This window comes from Moschus berezovskii, chromosome 17, assembly GCF_049115385.1.
Source record: "Moschus berezovskii isolate FMDL1 chromosome 17, NW_MosBer_1.0, whole genome shotgun sequence".
NCBI lineage: Eukaryota > Metazoa > Chordata > Mammalia > Artiodactyla > Moschidae > Moschus > Moschus berezovskii.
The window spans coordinates 3,530,470-3,547,824 of record NC_142476.1 but is presented as its reverse complement, the minus strand read 5'-3'; the positions used below and the strand labels follow the sequence as shown (position 1 = coordinate 3,547,824).

Here is a 17,355-nt window from a genome sequence, read left to right as displayed (position 1 = left end):
CAACTCTTCGCGTGAGGTGGCCAAATTATTGGAGTTTCAGCTTTTTTCAGTTTCAGTCCTTCCAATGAACACCCAGGATTGATCTCCTTTAGAATGGACTGGTTGGATATCCTTGCAGTCCAAGGGACTCTCAAGAGTCTTCTCCAGCACCACAGTTCAAAAGCATCAATTCTTCAGCAATTAGCTTTCTTCACAGTCCAACTCTCACATCCATACGTAACCACTGGAAAACCATAGCCTTGAGTAGATGGACCTTTGTTGGCAAATTTAATATGCTATCTAGGTTGGTCATAACTTTCCTTCCAAGGTGTAAGCGTCTTTTAATTTCATGGCTGCAATCACCATCTGCAGTGATTTTGGAGCCCCCCAAAATAAAATCTGCCACTGTTTCCACTGTTTCTCCATCTATTTGCCATGAAGTGATGGGACCAGATGCCATGATCTTCGTTTTCTGAATGTTGAGCTTTAAGCCAACTTTTTCACTCTCCTCTTTCACTTTCATCAAGTGCTTCTTCACTTTCTGCCATAAGGGTGGTGTCATCTGCACATCTGAGGTTATTGGTATTTCTCCCGGAAATCTTGATTCCAGCTTGTGCTTCTTCCAGCCCAGCATCTCTAATGATGTACTCTGCATATAAGTTAAATAAGCAGGGTGACAATATACAACCTTGACTTATGCCTTTTCCTATTTGGAACCAGTCTGTCGTTCCATGTCCAGTTCTAACTGTTGCTTCCTGACCTGCATATAGGTTTCTCAAGAGGCAAGTCAGGTCTGGTATTTCCATCTCTTTCAGAATTTTCCACTGTTTATTGTGATCCACACAGTCAAAGGCTTTGGCATACTCAATAAATCAGAAATAGATGTTTTTCTGGAACTCTCTTGCTTTTTCGATGATCCAGCGGATGTTGGCAATTTGATCTGTGGTTCCTCTGCCTTTTTAAAACCAGCTTGAACATCTGGAAGTTCACAGTTCATGTATTGCTGAAGCCTGGCTTGGAGAATTTTGAGCATGACTTTACTAGCATGTGAGATGAGTGCAATTGTGCAGTAATTTGAACATTCTTTGCCATTGCCTTACTTTGGGATTGGAATGAAAACTGACCTTTTCCAGTCCTGTGGCCACTGCTGAGTTTTCCAAGTTTGCTGGCATATTGAGTGCAGCACTTTCACAGCATCATCTTTTAAGATTTGAAATAACTCAGCTGGAATTCCATCACCTCCACTAGCTTTGTTCATTAGCACAATTTAAAAAGAACAATTTTGTAAATTGTAATGACACGTATTGATTGGGCTTGTCTACAGAACAACGATAACACAGGTTAAATAGTATGGAAAGTGCCTTTACTGATTTCCTATATTTTTCATGGCCAGATTCCATATTTTATAAGTTTGAGGCAATGTAACCAAACTGATATAGCTTATTTACCTTTAGAGAGTAAATACTACTTGTGATCATGTAGATTATTTATATAGAATAAGAATCTATCCAATCTATCCATTTTTCCTACCAGAATATAACTGAATATTGACTATGCCAAAAATTCCACTTCATTAGGTGTGATAAGCCCTTTTTAAAGGAACAAAGATTACATTTTACATGTAAGGATGACATCTATGAAGTCTTCTCAGGAAAACTTTTCTGGAACAGCTTTATGATTTGTGAAATTCCAAAATTTCATTTACTGGCAGACATATTAACAAAGATGGGAATTTAAGATAAAATAGTGCCAATAAGGATGGTAAAATTTCTCTGACACATAAAAGTAATTCCCAGCCTAGGAGTTTCACAAGCCTCCAGACAGAAGTTCATAATATGGAGATAAATCAAAAACAACAGGCTATTCTGACTGGTTTCAGACTCCAAAATAATAAATTCTGACTATTTCTCATAAATATGGACTTTTGGACAAAAACTATTTTCTCTTTGATTTTTACATGCTAACAAGTGAAGATAAACTGAATACGATGGACGTGTGAGAACGCTGCTGATTTTTCCTATGAACATGGGAGCCTTAGTCATCTTTTTTCACTTTTTAAATACTTGTTGCAATTTGTATTTAACAAAGCTTTCTTTCTGAAGCTACTTTTGTAATTGTTTATTGTCCAAATGTTTCTGTCTCTGAGTCTTTGACAGCATTTACTATGTGCTGACACTAACACCGTTCTGGAGCTGAGGATTTGGAAATGCATTTGAGGAAGAGGCCTGCCTGTGAATAAAGAACTTCCCCTCAGATATTTGATAGGATGTTAACATCAACTTCATTTGTTCTGACGCTCCATGCAAAAGGAAAGGATCCTCAAAACAGTTATGCCTGAGAGGCTATCCCTGGGATCCAGAAAGTTGTCCTCTGACATGGTTCTGTCTGCCCACAGCCTCCTGATCCAGCCTTATCTGTGCCTCCCTTGCCCTATTTTGTTCTTCAAAGTGAAAGAACGAAAGTGAAAGCTGTTCAGTAGTGTCCTACCCTTTGTGACCTCATGGACTGTAGCCTGCCAGGCTCCTCTGTCCCTGGAATTCTCTGGGCAAGAATACTGGAGTTGCTATGTTAGCCAACACTTTCTCCATGGGGTCTTTCTGTCCCAGGGATCAAACCTAGTTCTCCTGCGTTGCAGGCAGATTTTTTACTGTCTGGGCCACCAAGGTGCCTCCCTTACCCTACTTCGTGCTTCAACCTATTAAATCCATCCAGGTCCTGGAACATAGCAGCCTCTTCCCACCATGGGCTTTTTCTGTTTCTCCTGCCTCATATGTTTTTGCCAGGTTAGCACCTGTTCTTCCCCTTTCGACTGAAACATCATTTCCCAAGGAACACTTTCCTGACCAACCACAGCACTTATAAACTCTCCTAACCCTCAGAAGTACTTTGTTGAACTTGTCACAGTTGTAACAAACTACTGATTTATATGAGCCGTTGTTTAATGCCCATATTCTTTGCCAGACCACATACGTCATGAGGACAGGCACTGGTTCTCTGTTTTCACTGTTTTCTGCCTCCACCGCCTCCTCCAGTACAAGGCAACTGTAAGTGTTCAATCAGCACTGGCTGAATGAGTAAATGCATGATAAGAGCAGACGGTTAGGACGATTGGATCAGGGGAAGACTGTCAGGGTGCTTTCTTTGGGTTTTCATTGTACCTCCCGAGTTGGTTATTCACAAGGCGATATAACCATTGAAAAAGATGAAATTTCTAGCACCTCAGGTTTCAAACTCAAAGCAGAAGAGTTTGGAGTTTTATACCATCCTGAGATCATTTTTTCATTTATTCAGTCACTTAGTAAATACTTTATTAAGCATCTACTATGTGTCAGGCACTAGTGATGAACACAAAGGTGAATAGAACAGGACCCCGTCTTTGCCTTTACTGAGTTTATAGACTAGTGAGGGAGGCAGACATTAATGACATCCACACTCACACACAAGATGTAAAGTTTCAACAGAGTCATGTGCTAGGAAGAGAGGTACAAAGTGCTCTGATAACCCCATAGGGATCTTCCGAGTGGAGTCTGCCTTTTCTGAAGATGCTCGCTGAGTTGCAGTATGAAGGATGGATAAGTGTGTTAAGTTGAGAATATGCAAGTTATTACCTGCGGACTGAAGAGGCACAAGCCATACACACAGGGTGGGCTCCTTCACTATCAGCTTCAACTTTGGGGAAATGAAAACCCTGGGGCTGTTTTGATTGAAGGCACAGTTTCAATACACAAAGAAAGTGAAGTGGCAGGATTACTTATAGATTCCAGAAACAGAGGAGGGAGGCGTGCAATGACCTGGGGGTAGGAACTGTGTTCTGTCCTAGGTCACAAGCCAGCAGGAGACAGAGAGTAAGAACCTTTTACTTATAAGGTGGTTGAGGAACACCACTTACTTTTCGAGGGCTCAACGTTAAAATTTTATTTTAAAAGGTGCCTGGGGAAATGCAAAGCAGGACCTTGTGGCTGTAATCCTAAACTCAGGTTCTTATCTAAATTGCCAGATTCTGGGTGTGAGTAGAGTTGTCATACTGTAAAATGCTTAGGCATCCACTCAAAATAGCTGCCTCATCACCAGAAACAATGCAAACATGAAGTTCATGCTGCTTGTTGTGACATGAAAAGTCCTTTGTCTCTGCCCTAAGGTTCTGTGTCTTCTGCTGGAATCCATGAGACTGTGGCTGTCTATCTCAATAGCTTGAAGTAGTATAAAATCTCAGGCCCTTCATAGTTACTGACAGGCAAGTAGATGGCATATACAAAAGCCGTGTGGTGGAAGAAAGCAGAGCAAATATAAAAAAATGCAAGAAAGAAGGCGTTAGGACTTCCCTGGCCATCCAGTGGTGAAAATTCTGTGCTTCCACTGGTTTCAAACCCTGGTTGGGGAACTAAGAGCCCACACACCATATGGTGCAGACAAAAAGTAAAAAAGAGAGATGGAACGAATGGGTGGGTTACGGGGGTGCAGGGGGCAGGACATGAGATGAGGTTGGGAGGTGCCCTCAGTCAGTCAGGCTAGGGCAGCCCCAGGGAATGTCTTGGCCACTTTTTACAATGGCCACTTTCATGCAGGACATGTGGAACTAATGAACTGGGTTTAGGGGAGCACAGGATAAAGCTTGGGCCAATCTAAGCCTATGAAATAATTTTTAACAAAGGAAGAGGGTGAAAGTAGGTGTTTTCTTAACATCCTGCACCCTGTTATGAAAAATTTTAAATACCTGCCACTGTAATATTTCTATTAGACATTCAGTTCAGTTCAGTTCAGTCACTCAGTCTTGTCCGACTCTTCGCGACCTCATGAACCACAGCACGCCAGGCCTCCCTGTCCATCACCAACTCCAGGAGTTCACTCAAACTCATGTCCACAGAGTCGGTGATGCCATCCAGCCATCTCATTCTCTGTCATCCCCGTCTCCTCCTACCCCCAATCCCTCCCAGCATCAGACTCTTTTCCAGTGAGTCAACGCGTTGCATGAGGTGGCCAAAGTACTGGAGTTTCAGCTTTAGCATAAGTCCTTCCAATGAACATCCAGGATTGATCTCCTCTAGAATGGACTGGTTGGATCTCCTTGCAGTCCAAGGGATTCTCAAGAGTCTTCTCCAGCACCACAGTTCAAAAGCATCAATTCTTCGGCGATCAGCTTTCTTCACAGTCCAACTCTCACATCCATACATGACCACGGGAAAAACCATAGCCTTGACTAGACGGACCTTGGTTGGCAAAGTAATGTCTCTGCTTTTTAATATGCTATCTAGGCTGGTCCTAACTTTCCTTCCAAGGAGTAAGCGTCTTTTAATTTCATGGCTGCAATCAGCATCTGCAGTGATTTTGGAGCCCAAAAAAATGAAGTCTGACACTGTGTCCACTGTTTCCCCATCTATTTCCCATGACATTCAGTCAGTTCAGTTCAGTTCAGTCGCTCAGTCGTGTCCGACTCTCCGCGACCCCATGAATCACAGCACGCCAGCTAGAAGAAGTCTATTTCCCAGTGCCCCAAACAAAGAAAGGTTATTATGAACTATCATTTCTGTCAATTGTCTAGGGTACAAAAGAAGACTACTTGCTTTAAAAAGGTGAAGCAATGACCCTTTAGTATTCATGAGTATGACTCTGGACAAACTGCTCTCTGACCGTTTCTTTCAGTGAAGAGTTGTTTCAGTTTTACATGGAGAGGAAGGACGAGAAGGGCACAGAGGGATAGACCTCGCCAAGAGAGGGCTGTGAAACCAGTGTGGCTAACATCGGATTAGTACATAAAGTTAGTGTAAAAGTAAAGGTATCTATTGAGAAGCACTGTGACCTATTCCAGCAACTGGAGTTCTGAATTTTTCACTCCCTGACAATTAATTTATAGCCTATGAAGAATGGAGTTGTCCAGGATCTTTGGCTCAAAATGCATCCACAAATAGGACACATCATGCAGAGCCTTGTTAAGAAGTTTTGTTCTTATCTGAAGAGTGATCCCCCGCAAAAAAAGAGTCACGAAGGGATCTAGATAGGGGTGGTATCATTACATTTGGGTTTCAAAAGAGAGGAGCTGAGGGAATGGAGGTAATTGATCTTCTGAGATTATCTGCTCCTGGGGGAAATGGAGTTGTCTGCATTTTTACTTCTTGGTACTTCACCAAAGCCCCAGACTTGCCAAATTCTTTCTCATCCATTGTAACTGGCATTTCAAAAGGAAGGAAAGCAGCAGCAGATATCAGAGTGCCACTCAGCAACTTCCCACTCCTCTCTAGCTTTTCTTGTTAAACAATCAGCAAGTCAGTTGCTGATAGACTCTCTGGTCCTCACCTTGACCTTCAGGCTGCTATGGGAAACAGGCTGGGAGAGGAGGAGAGGAGGTCAGGAAGTGTGATGCTGGGGTCAGGGAGAGAAGAAATGACAGCCTTGTTTGGAGGTGCTGCGGGTTGCAGAATTCAATTGTGCCCAGTTTCAGCCTGGCCAAAGGCCTGGACAGAGGGCTGGAGAGGCAAAGGTAGGGGTTGCCAGAAAAGCTGGGGAACTGCTGACTTTTGGGAGTGAGTGGGAGGCTGAGTCACTGGCCCCAGGAGCCCCCAGATAATCCCTCTAATGGCTGTTCTACTGGCAGATGCCTCAGGAAGACCTGGCCCAAGTTTTCAAGACTCTCCAGGGTTTCCCAATCCGCCTCCAGTGGCCCACAGTGCTCCTCCCCCGCCACTTCACAGTCTGCCAGTTCCTTCACTGACACACAGCTCGGTTCCTGTAAAGGGAGGATTGCGGTGCAGGGGAGTGGAGAAGAGGAGGTATAAGAGGAAGCTGGAGGCTCAGGAATCGTCCTGCTCAGGTAGCTGGGCGCCGGGAACCTGAAGGCAGAGGAAGAGGCTGCGCCATGTCCTCCTCTGCTGCAGCCAGGATGGGGCTGAGGGCGGCTCGGACAGGTCTCTGGGTCAGCCGCAGAGATACTGCCTGCAGAGGCTGGCCTCTTACCTGCTGTGGGGAGAGGCAGTGGGTGGGAGAAGGGGCGGAGCAGAGCCAGGGGAGAGAGAGGAGGTGCCTGGTGTGAGGAGGCCCTGGATTCCGTGGCGGTGGCGGCAGGGCGGGCACAGGGAGCAGAAGGGAGGGCCAGAGGTGCTTGCAGGGGGTCTCATCCTGGATTTCCCTCCAGGTTTTGTGGTCCTGGTGCTGCTCCAGAGCTGTAAGTAACCACCTTTTAAGTCATGGGAGGTGGGGGTGTGGTGAGGGCTGTGTGGAAGGGACCTTGGCACTTTTTCCCAGTTTCTTCTGTGATTCAAATGGCTCAGAAATATTAGCATTTGCTAAACCAAGGTGATAATATATAGATGTTTATTATACTGCTCTTTACTTTTCTGTATATTTAAAATTTTTCAAAATTAAAAACTTCCAAAGACTCAGGTTCAGTGAAGGCTTCAACCAATAGCCTAGAGGGACCCACTAACAGGAACACAGGAACAGTGTGGATGAGTGATGCCCACTCTTCTTCCCCCACAATCAAGAAGGCAGAAAAGGCCTGCTCTGCAGCAGCAGAAATTAGAAAGAGAAGAGAGTGGGAAATTTCTGGTCCACTGGGTTATTGTGTCCTGGCTAGGGGGATGGACTGAGGGGCCCAGAGATGGCCATTCTGGGTGGGTTACAAGTCAGGGGTACCTCCCCCATGAAGGCAGAGAAGAGACAGGCCAGAGCCTCTCAGATCAAGGACTCCTGAAAGCAAAGGTCTTCTAACACTGGCTGTTTGGTGCTAGGCCACTCCTCTCCTTCAAAGCCTCCAGGAAACCTTCCTTACTTGCAACAAGTCCCATCTCATCTTTATTCATCAGAGCCCCCTCACTCCACACAGTGTTCTGTTCATAGTCTGCAGTATATTTATCTACCATGTTTGGTCTTTCCTAAGCATTTTCAAACTAGGTTTTATTTTCACCAGGCAGAGAACTCCCTTGAGCCAGTTCCTTTCACTGAGAATTTTAACTTTGCTCACAATTCTACCCATCCATCCCGCCCCTCCCCAAAACCCCACTGGTGCTCAGCTCGGGGCTCAGTCAGAGGGTCCCTGGCTCAACCGTGGCCCAGGGCCCACCCTAACCTTCTGCTCAGGTGCTGCATACAAGCTGATCTGCTACTACACCAGCTGGTCCCAGTACCGGGAGCTGGATGGGAGCTGCTTCCCAGATGCCATCGACCCCTTCCTGTGCAGCCACGTCATCTACAGCTTTGCCAACATAAGCAACAATGAGATCGACACCTGGGAGTGGAATGACGTGACGCTCTATGACACACTGAACACACTCAAGAACAGGTTGGACCGCTGACTAGCTAGGGCAGGAGAAAGATGGAGGGTTAGGAGAGCTGGTTTCAGGGTAAAGTATGCCTGCTCAAGGGGATGGTCAAGGTCCCTGGGACTCACTTCTGGGTGGGGAATTGGAAGGCCTTGGCTCAAATGGGAGGAAGTGATGAGGGCAGAGGTCAGGGTATAGAAGATTCTGCAGAAAAGTCATAGCTGAACTCCCCTGGGAGAAGGAATTTTCTCTGTCCCCTGAAGGTGCCTCTCCACAGAGAAAATGTTCATGGTTCTACTTTGCCATATTGTGGCTTCCCCTCTGGAGGGGAAACACATCTCAGAATAAGTGCCACAAATACTTAGAAAATCTTAGAATAGTGAATTTCAAGGTTGGAAGGGCCTTGGAGGCCTGATTCAGCCTTTACCCAAAGCTAGAAGCCTACTACAGCTTCCTAAACATGGGGCCACCCCATGTCACAGCAACTTCACTCAACCCCAGCCTTCCTGCCTCTCTGTGCCCCACAGGAACCCCAAACTGAAGACCCTCCTATCTGTTGGAGGATGGAACTTCGGTCCTCAAAGGTAGGATGCATTCCCCAGAGGATGATGGGATAAGAGGAAGTATAGGTTTCTCTACACCCATGGGATGAAGGTCACAGGGATCCCAGAATGTCAGGCACAGGGACGTGAATGGTTGTCAGGAGTTTGCATCATGTGCAATCATGAAACCAGAGCCCAGAAAGGGGAAGGAATTTGCCAAGAGACACATAGCAAAATGGCAGTCAAAGTTCTGATTTCTTGCCAATGCTCTTTTTTACTACTTCTCAGACATGAAAACAAAGACATTTGAAGGGATACTGTCCTAAGGGTTGGAAGGAGCAAGATGGAATGAATGGGAATTTGGGAGTGGAGACCCTGGGTTGGAGCAGCTTTAAAAAGAGTTAAGGTAATGGCTATAACAACTCTCATTTATTGAGTGGTTACTATGTGTCAGGCATCCTGTCCAACTACTATCACATGTAATCCTCATAATAGCACTGTGAGATATTACATTTATGCCTGTTTAACAGAGGAGGAGACTGAGGCTCAGGTTATAATCTGCTCAAACTGGCTTGGCTACTAGGTGGTAGAGCCAGGGATATCTGATTATAATGCACATGTTCTTTCTATTAATAAGATGATTAGAAGTGGATCCTGTCCCAACCATGCCTTCCTATAGCTGTGTGGGTTCAGGCTCCCAGCTGCACATGCCCCAGAGACCCCTCCAAAGGGCCAAGGCACCCAGCATTTTGGTGCTGAGCACTCTACTGTGGTGATTTTGGTTCTAGATTTTCCAAAACAGCTTCCAAGACCCAGAGTCGCAGGACTTTCATCAAGTCAGTGCCACCATTTCTGCGGACCCATGGCTTTGATGGACTGGACATAGCATGGCTCTACCCCGGGTGGAGAGACAAGCGACATCTCACCGCTCTGGTCAAGGTGCTGGTCGGGTTGGGGAAAGGGCCAGGGAGCACCAAGGAGTGGGGAGGGCAGAAGCTATCTTCGGGCATGTTCTTCTGAGGCAGGCAAAGGGAGACTAAAGCCTCCTTGCTGCAGAGTCCTGCGATCTGGACCAAAGGTAAGACAGACAGGCCTGTGTCCTGAGGTCTGACACAGCAGGGAAGACATCCTCTGAAAACAGTGGGAGGTGCTGGGGTTCTAAGAGGCAGCATTCACTAACCAGAGCACCTGCTCCTCACTGCACGTAGTCGAGCATCACTGTCCTCTATTCATTCTCAAACTGACTCTGCGCACTCCCAAGCATGCACTAAGTCAGGGATACTCAACTCCATCTGGGGGCAGCCCGAGCATCTCTAGTTACCTTATGGGCAGAGCAATCAAACAGATTGTTCACAGTATCACTAACATTCGCTGGATCATAGAGAAAGCAAGGGAATTCCAGAAAAACATCTACTTCTTTTTCATTGACTACAATAAAGCCTTCCACTGTGTGAATCATAACAAACTGTGGAAAACTCTTAAAGAGATGGGAATACCAGACCATCTTACCTGTCTCTTGAGAAACTATGTGGGTCAATAAGCAACAGTTAGAATCTGAACAACTGACTGGTACAAAATTGAGAAATGAGTATGACAAGGCTGTATATCACCCTGTTTGTTTCACTTATATGCAGAGCACATCATGCAAAATGCTGGGCTGGGTGAATTACAAACTGGAATCAAGATTGCCGGGAGAAATATCAACAACCTCAGATACGCAGATGATACCACTCTAATGGCAGTAAGCAAAGAGGAACCAAAGAGCCTCTCGATGAGGGTGAAAGAGGAGAGTGAAAAAGCTGGCTTAAAACTCAGTATTAAAAAAACTACGATCAGAGCATCCAGCCCCGTCACTTAATGGCAAATAGAAGGTGAAAAGGTGGAAGCGGTGAAAGATTTCCTCTTCCTGAGCTCTAAAATCACTGTGGATGGTGACTGCAGCTATGAGATTAGAAGATGGTTGCTTCTTGGGAGGAAAGCTATGACAAACCTAGACAGTGTATTAAAAAGCAAAGACATCACTTTGCCGACAAAGGTGCATATAATTAAAATTTTGGTCTTTCCAGTAGTCATGTACAAATGTGAGAGTTGGACCAGAAAGAGGGCAGAGCACTGAAGAATTGATGCTTCAAACTGTGGTGCTGGAGAAGACTCTTGAGAGTCCCTTGGCTGCAAGGAGATCAAACCAGTCCATCCTAAAGGATATTGATCCTAAATATTCATTAGACTTACTGACACTGAAGCTGAAGCTCCAATACTTTGGCCACCTGATGTGAAGAGCCGACTCATTGGAAAAGACCCTATGCTGGGAAAGATTGAAGCAGAAGGAGAAGGGGGTGACAGGGGATGAGATGGATGGATGGCATCACTGATTCAATAGACATGAACTTGGGCAAACTCCAAGAGATGGTGGGGGACAGAGAAGCCTGGCGTGCAGCAGTCCATGGGGTCGCAAACAGTCAGACACAACTTGGCGACTGAACAGAGCAGAACAACAGATCGAACAACAATCAGTATAAATCACTTTAATTTCGTGTCCTCATTTACTAGCTTAAACAAAGCACAGACCAACAGGCAAATGTCTTCCAGCTCTATCTGTGGACTAAGTGGGATCACTCTTTATTCTCATGGTCCCTCCAGGATAAAGAAAAATTGAATACTGATGAGTATGCATGGGGTGTAGGGATGAGATCGGCCCAAATTTTTTTTTAGGAAGAGGATGGGTGAGCCTGTGGATGGGACCACTTTATCATTCCCACTAAACTCCAGTCTGGTTGGAGATTACAGCAGACAGGGAAGGCCAATGACATGCTCAAAGATCTTTCTCCACAAGGCTTGCTGTCACTCACCTGCTTCTCTCCCAACCAGGAAATGAAGGCTGAGTTTGTAAGGGAAGCCCAAGCAGGCACAGAGCGGCTCCTGCTCAGCGCAGCAGTGCCTGCAGGGAAGACTGCTATTGACAGAGGCTATGACATCGCCCAGATATCCCAGTGAGTCTCCTGACCTACTCTGCCTTAGCAGTCTATGTACAATCAGAAGACTGGGCTTTTGGTCCAAATTTCTCCAGAGATGTGTGACTTTGAGCAAGTCATATCACCTTTCTGTGCCTCAGCCTTCCCATCTGTCAGAAGGGGTGTAATAATCCCTATCTTTCCTTTTCACTTGGGATATTGTGCTGACCAATTGAGAAAATTGTTATGAAAGTATGTTTGTGGGAAAAGAAGTAGAGAAAGTTAAACAAATGAGTCAGTCACTAGTCTCTGGAAGGGCACAGCAGCAGTTCATAATGCCTTTCGTTTCTAGGCCGCTGGAGAGTCCTCAAGGGACTCTGTCTTTCAGAGACTCCCCTTTCTTCTCTACCTGTCCCTTTTCCTCAGCTTGCCTCCTCATGCATGTGGCGATGAGCAATCTCCAGCCAAGCATCTTGATGTCTTGGTGGAACAAGACATGGATCTTAGGAAACCCAAGAGTAAGAAACAAAGACTCTTCACTCTGACTAGAATCTTCTTTAGGATCTCAGGCACATGTAGGCTCATTGCTTTAATTGACCACTTCAGTTCGGTTGCTCAGTCATGTCTGACTTTTTGCAACCCCATTGACTGCAGCATGCCAGGCTTCCCTGTCCATTACCGAACTCAGGTCCATCAAGTCAGTGATGCCACACAACCATCTTATCTTCTGTCATCCCCTTTTCCTCCTGACTTCAATTATTCCCAGCATCAGGGTCTTTTCAGATGAGTCAGTTCTTCCCATCAGGTGGCCAAAGTATTGGAGCTTCAGCTTCAGCATCAGTCCTTCCAATGAATATTCAGGACTGATTCCCTTTAGTATGGACTGATTGGAACTCCTTGTAGTCCAAGGGACTCTCAAGAGTCTTCTCCAACACCACAGTTCAAAAGCATCAATACTTCAGCACTCAGCTTTCCTTATAGTCCAACTCTGACATCCATACATGACTACTGGAAAAAAACATAGCTTTGACTAGATGGACCTTTGTTGGCAAAGTAATGTCTCTGCTTTTTAATATGCTATCCAGGATTGGTGATAGCTTTACTTCCAAGGAGCAAGTATCTTTTAATTTCATGACTGCAGTCACCATCTGTGGTGATTTTGTAGCCCAAAATATAGTCTCTCACTGTTTCCATTGTTTCCCCATCTATTAGCCATGAAGTGATGGGACTGGATGCTATGATCTTAGTTTTTTGAATTTTGAGTTTTAAGCCAACTTTTTCACTCTCCTCTTTCACTTTCATCAAGAAGTTCCTTATTCCTTCTTCACGGGTGGTGTCATCTACATATCTGAGGTTGTTGATATTTCTCAGTGCAGTCTTGATTCCAGCTTGTGCTTCATCCAGCCCAGCATTTCATGTGATGTATTCTGCATATAAGTTAAATAAGCAGGGTGACAATATAGAACCTGACATACTCCTTTCCCTATTTGGAACCAGTCTGTTATTTCATGTCTGGTTCTATTACTTCTTGACCTGCATATAGATTTCTCAGGAATCAGGTAAGGTGGTTTGGTATTCCCACCTCTTTAAGTATTTTCCATTTTGTTGTGATCCACACAGTCAAAGGCTTTGGCATAGTCAATAAAGCAGAAATAGATGTGTTTCTGGAACTCGCTTGTTTTTTAATGATCTAACAGATGTTGGCAATTTGATCTCTGGTTCCTCTGCCTTGTCTAAATCCAGCTTGAACATCTGGAAGTTCACAGTTCATGTACTGTTGAAGTCTGGCTTGGAGAATTTTGAGCATTACTGTGTTAGCGTGTGGAATGAGTGCAATTGTGCAGTAGTTTGAGCATTCTTTGGCATTGCCTTTCTTTGGGATTGGAATGAAAACTGACCTTTTCCAGTCCTGTGGCCACTCCTGAGTTTTCCAAATTTGCTGGCATATTGAGTGCAGCACTTTCACAGTATCATCTTTTAGGATTTGACATAGCTCAACTGGAATTCCATCACCTCCACTAGCTTTGTTCATAGTGATGCTTCCTAAGGCCCACTTGACTTTGCACTCCAGGATGTCTGTCTCTATGTGAGTGATCACACCATTGTGGTTATCTGGGTCATGGAGATCTTTTTTGTATAGATCTTCTGTGTATTCTTGCCACCTCTTCTTAATATCTTCAACTTCTATTAGGTCCATACAATTTCTGTCCTTTATTGTGCCCATCTTTGCATGAAATGTTCCCTTGGTATCTCTAATTTTCTTGAAGAGATCTCTAGTCCTTCCCATTCTATTGTTTTCCTCTATTTCTTTGCATTGATCACAGGGTGGTCAAGTGATCATTGATCACTTAGAGGGTGGGAATGAGGCAGCTCTCAATCATTTGCCCCAAATACCTAAAGCTCATATTCATGCAATCCACCTGGAGACTCCTAATCTGTGTGTGTAGAAACCTTACTCCCTATGCCAAGGAAACATAGTTTCAGGCCATCCTTTGGTCCTGCTCTTTCCCCACAAGGCTAGTTACTGATGATATTAATCTGCTTTCTCAAAGATGAATGTGGTTGGAGACTAGGGATTGAGATGTGCTGGAGGGCAGCTCCCAGTTGTGTCCTGGGAGCAGATAGGAAGAGCCCTGTTCTTACTTTGAATGCTCCTGTGGGACCCTGAGCGGGAGCCTAGGTCCAGCAGCCTAGTCTGGTCACTGGGTTCTATCGGATTTTGGATTAACGGCTGCCTGTTTTTCTTGCTCACATCCTGTTGGGGTGGTGTGCTTTTAAACTTTTCTTTTTGCCCTGCATCCACCCTTCTATAGACACTTGGACTTCATCAGCCTTTTGACCTATGACTTTCATGGAGCCTGGCGCCAGACAGTAGGACATCACAGCCCCCTGTTTCGAGGCCAGGAAGATGCAAGTTCTGACAGATTCAGTAACGCTGTGAGTGTCCCAAAGGAGGGAAGGCTGAGAGGGGGTCACAAAGACCTGCTGCCTGCAGGAGCTCACACGCTGACCTCTCCACTCCTTGGTAATCCTGTGAGGGAGGGGCTCGGGGACCACTTCACAGATGAGGAATCTGAGGCGCAAAGTTCATGCATTCTCCACGGCTCTGGGAACTGAGGAGGTGATACTTACATAAAGAATCAAGATATCTCCTGACGGGCCTATAGGGTGAAGGCACAGAGCAGATGGGAAAGAGCAAAAGAGGGCTGGGGGCTGAGAAGCCAAGAGTCTAGTCTAGCCCTGCCACTTGTGCTGTGAAACCTGAGCCAGTCACCTGATTTCTGCAACCACCAAACAGCATCTCTTCCTATACCTAAGAGGATTTCTTTGAGATGGACACTGTACAGTGTTTTTTAGACTGACATTATAAGTTCCCAGAAGGAAGGGAATTCCAGATGCATCTAGATCTGGAACGCCTTTCAAGGCAGCAGTGGGAATTGCACGACCTTTTCCCTCCTAGACTAACTGCTGAAACTGTTCTGCTCTTCCCACACCCAGGACTACGCTGTGAGCTACATGCTGAGGCTGGGGGCTCCAGCCAATAAGCTGGTGATGGGTATCCCCACTTTTGGGAGGAGCTTCACTCTGGCATCTTCCAAGACAGATGTGGGAGCCCCCATCTCAGGGCCGGGAATACCAGGCCAGTTCACCAAGGAGAAAGGGATCCTTGCCTATTATGAGGTATGAGCTAGGAAGAAGGTAAGATTTCCCACAGCATCAGCATCCCTGGGGAAGGTGACCCTCCAAATCACCACCACTTTACTCCTTTGAAAATTAAAAAAAAAAAAAAAAATTCCAGCAGACCTAGCACTGTGGAGAAGGGGGAGGAGAAGGGCAGGCACATCACGTCTTCATCGCCTCTGGCCACCAAGTTGGGGCCTTCCTTTTAGTCCAGGAAAAAGCAACCGCCAAGAGGTAGGTTCTTTTGTTTTGACCCAACCTCTGTTGCTCTGAGTTGCCTTGGCCAGTCCTCAGTGTCATTGCAGAGCAGCCACAGAACCCCGGGATATTTGCATCTGTTTTAAGTAAAGTTCCCTGAAACCTGCAGGCAATGGCAACCCACTCTAGTACTCTTGCCTGGAGAATCCCAGGGACAGAGGAGCCTGTTGGGCTGCCATCTATGGGGCTGCACAGAGTCGGACACGACTGATGCGACTTAGCAGCAGCAGCCTGAAACCTGCAGGTTCTAGGGGCAGGTACAACTTGCAGGATGAAGCAAGGGGCTGCAATAGATTTGGGGGGTAGCATTCCCCCCAGTGACTGGCAACGTCTCAGCACAGCTCCCCAGCCATCCCTGCCCTGTTCTCTGCTCAGATCTGTGACTTCCTCCACGGAGCCACCGCCCATAGACTCCGTGACCAGCAGGTCCCCTATGCCACCAAGGGCAACCAGTGGGTGGCGTATGACGACCAGGAAAGCGTCAAAAACAAGGTATGTTCACAAGTCCACACCCCCCAGATGAAAAGCCAGAGGGACGCCCCCTGCACTGAGGGTGGGGCTTGGGTGCAGGGGCGTTTCAGTCCAGTGTCTGCTTTTCTCTCCCCTGCGGAAGCTTCTAGATAGCATGCCCCCATGTGCACCCTGGCACAGGGAACCCAGCCACGCCCGCCTTGGGTCTCCCCACCAGGCACGGTACCTGAGGAACAGGCAGCTGGCTGGCGCCATGGTGTGGGCCCTGGACTTGGATGACTTCCGGGGCACCTTCTGTGGGCAGAACCTGCCCTTTCCTCTCACGAGTGCCGTCAAGGATGTGCTTGCTGGGGTGTAGCCTACTGCCCTTGGGCTCACAGTAGGGCAGAGATGCCGCTCACCCTTGGCCCTGACTGACCAGAAGCCTGATCTCCTGTCCTGCTGGGGACCTGCTGAGCCTCAGCCTCCCTTCCTTGGGCCCATGTGAGGGCCACAGCTCTGCAGCCTGAGCTCAGCTCTGGTTGGGGGGCAGGCCGGGGTGGGGCTGCGGGGCGAGCACAGCGCACGGCTCAGGGTCAGCACATACCTGCTGACAATCGAGAATGCTCAGCAGCGCAAAGCCCGACACCAGGAGATTTCTTCCCCTTGCTTACTCCCGGGGTCTGACGCCTAAGGACGCCATTTTGGCAAGCTCTGCTGCCACACAGCCTTACAAGAAGCAGCAACCACACTAATTACACCATCTGCAAAGCCTAGCTTGAAACCTTTTCCCGGGAACATAACGGCGTCCCCGTCCCACTTCCCCTTGCTGGTTCTGCACCTGCTCAATAAAGCACCAGGGCTCACCCGTTGTTGTCGCTTGCTTCAGTATCTGTGGCCCCACTGGGCTCACCTTCCGCCTCTCTTTTGGATTCCTTTCTCTCAGACTTGGGAGCCCTGAGGTGCAGAAAGTGAGACCACCCTGTCCTCTGCTGCCTCCAGGGCATCCCCCAAAGCGGCAGGCATCACCAGATCCATCGGTTGTGGACTTAACCCAAGAGTGCTGGAAGCCTACTAGATCTTAAAGTCATTGTTATCCAGACTTCTCTATACGGTTCTTTGTTGAAAGAAGCCTTTTCTGTTTCCAGGGACTAGCAGGCACTAGGAAGGAAACCCTTTAATCCTAGCCCTTCATCTCTTCTCACCCTGGGGAGGGGTAGGAGCCAATACAGGGCCAAGTTA

General features: G+C 46.7%; 1 protein-coding gene across 2 annotated transcripts; it reads left to right on the top strand.

The window, feature by feature from the left end:
- Window positions 1-6,779: 6,779 nt before the first annotated feature.
- Window positions 6,780-16,979, top strand: CHI3L1 (chitinase 3 like 1). 2 transcript variants are annotated; one of them, XM_055420117.2, is made up of 10 exons: window positions 6,780-6,878; window positions 7,106-7,135; window positions 8,050-8,251; window positions 8,759-8,815; window positions 9,562-9,712; window positions 11,642-11,763; window positions 14,538-14,661; window positions 15,223-15,405; window positions 16,039-16,155; window positions 16,352-16,979. In XM_055420117.2, the coding sequence occupies exons 1-10, from the start codon at window positions 6,830-6,832 to the stop codon at window positions 16,490-16,492; spliced, it is 1,176 nt and encodes a 391-aa protein (XP_055276092.1). In that variant the 5' UTR covers window positions 6,780-6,829; the 3' UTR covers window positions 16,493-16,979. The 2 variants fall into 2 exon arrangements, with proteins under 2 accessions (XP_055276092.1, XP_055276091.1); XM_055420116.1 differs by having other exon boundaries at window positions 16,277-16,979.
- The last annotated feature ends 376 nt before the right edge of the window (window positions 16,980-17,355 follow it).